Below are 1,540 nucleotides of genomic sequence, written 5' to 3'. Positions count from 1 at the left end.
CTGGTACAGAAGTCTGAGAGCTTGCTTTTGCTAAATTACCTGACCAAAGAGAGAACTTTAGATTAGATATTGGGTAAATTGAGATACCAGAGAAGTCTCTAACTGAAAGGAAAATGCCAGGAAGATTTGTAACGCTAAGAGAGTCAGTTCTACGGTGTGTCATCAGCAGCAGTGTGGAGATCAGAAGTGATACCTCAGAAACCCAGAGTTGTGTATACATGTGATAAAGCATTCGGCTCTCCGCAAATATTCAAGGAGTTTAGAGATGGTTGACGTTTGAGCCCAGTATTGTTTAAGCCATAGTTGGAAAGAGTTAGCAAGAAAGACACCAAGTTAAACTTGCAGTACCTTAAAGCTGTTATAGGGCTTATGAGTTTTATACAGTAATCCAGATGAAAGTATGTTACTTTTGATGCTGTAACTGTGATATATTTTACAAAATAGCCATAGATGGGTGGAAGGCATCCTCTCTTTGATTCAGTTTTCCTTGCCTTTTCCTTCTGGTCACATACTTGCTAGCTCAGGAATACTGCAGGTATTAGTGACTAGCTCTAAGCTGTGCAAACTTGGCCCTTCTGGTGACACCCAGGAATTTTTGTGGGGAGAAGGGCTGGAGTCCGCAGAAAGTGGCCGGCGTTGTTTGAGATCCTCTCAGGCTCTCAGAGTCTGGTTCTCTTCAGGTAATTCTAGACCGAGGAAGAAATGCACCAGCAGTCTGCCAAGCTTGGTAAAGCACAAAATTTAAGTGAAATCGAAATTGCACTGTGTTTCCATGGAACTTGCTTTTCTCCTGAGCCCTCAAGAGAGCCCTTGTTAAGGGGCATACTGATTTGTGTGAATGTTTGTGGTGTAGGTATCTAGTGAGGATGACTTGGGGGTTAATGATTGGGGTAAGATGTGCCCTTCTGATACTGTTCAGGTATATGAGATAACGTCACAATTATATCTTTATCGGAATAAAACTATGCCCTTATCATTTTAGAAACTGCGGGCACTGCGGCCCCACACTGTGATGGAGTCCAACCTCGGGTCTCTGCGGGATGAGGAGCTGGAGGAGCGACTCCAGCAGTCACAGGAACTCCAGGCCCTGAAAGAGAAGATGGAAAGTCAGGTGAGCTGAAGTCCCAGAGCAAGCCAAAAGCCATGTTGTCTCCCCTGAGTCTGTACAGCTTTTGCTGTATGAATTTAGGGAAGTGGAACCCCATCACATTTCTGTATTTTGAGACCTTGTGCCAGTGCATGAAAGCACAGCGTAGGGTTCTCAGGTGTGTGCAGGATAAGATTTGCCCGGGACCTTTTTCAAAAAGATGTATGGCTCTGTTTCTTTGACATCTTTGTTCCCATTTTGATTTTAACCTAGTTGACACCAACTCTTAGAAAGTGTTACAGTTTCCTGGATTTGAAGATATTGAGGATCCATTCAGTGGTTCGATGGTAAATGTTTAGCAACCAGCTCTCTGGGTGGGTGAAAGGCCCTTGGATTTGCAGCATTTGCCAATTTCTGTGGCATGAATACTCCCACCATGGCTTATTTAATGCT

The 1,540-nt window shown here is 43.9% G+C and overlaps 1 protein-coding gene across 2 annotated transcripts in view; it reads left to right on the top strand.

The window, feature by feature from the left end:
• DZIP1L (DAZ interacting zinc finger protein 1 like) overlaps window positions 1–1,540 on the top strand; it is a 36,771-nt gene that overhangs the window by 19,128 nt on the left and 16,103 nt on the right. For both annotated transcript variants that reach the window (XM_023513055.1, XM_012804910.1), the window contains exon 5: window positions 983–1,111. In XM_023513055.1, the coding sequence (XP_023368823.1) occupies window positions 983–1,111 (129 nt within the window). The remainder of the gene's footprint in view (window positions 1–982; window positions 1,112–1,540) is intronic.

Source organism: Otolemur garnettii, unplaced genomic scaffold, assembly GCF_000181295.1.
Source record: "Otolemur garnettii isolate 467f Iridium unplaced genomic scaffold, OtoGar3 scaffold00032, whole genome shotgun sequence".
NCBI classification, from domain to species: Eukaryota; Metazoa; Chordata; class Mammalia; order Primates; family Galagidae; genus Otolemur; species Otolemur garnettii.
Note: the sequence above shows the minus strand (reverse complement) of the source record. Positions and strands in the feature narration are given on the sequence as shown.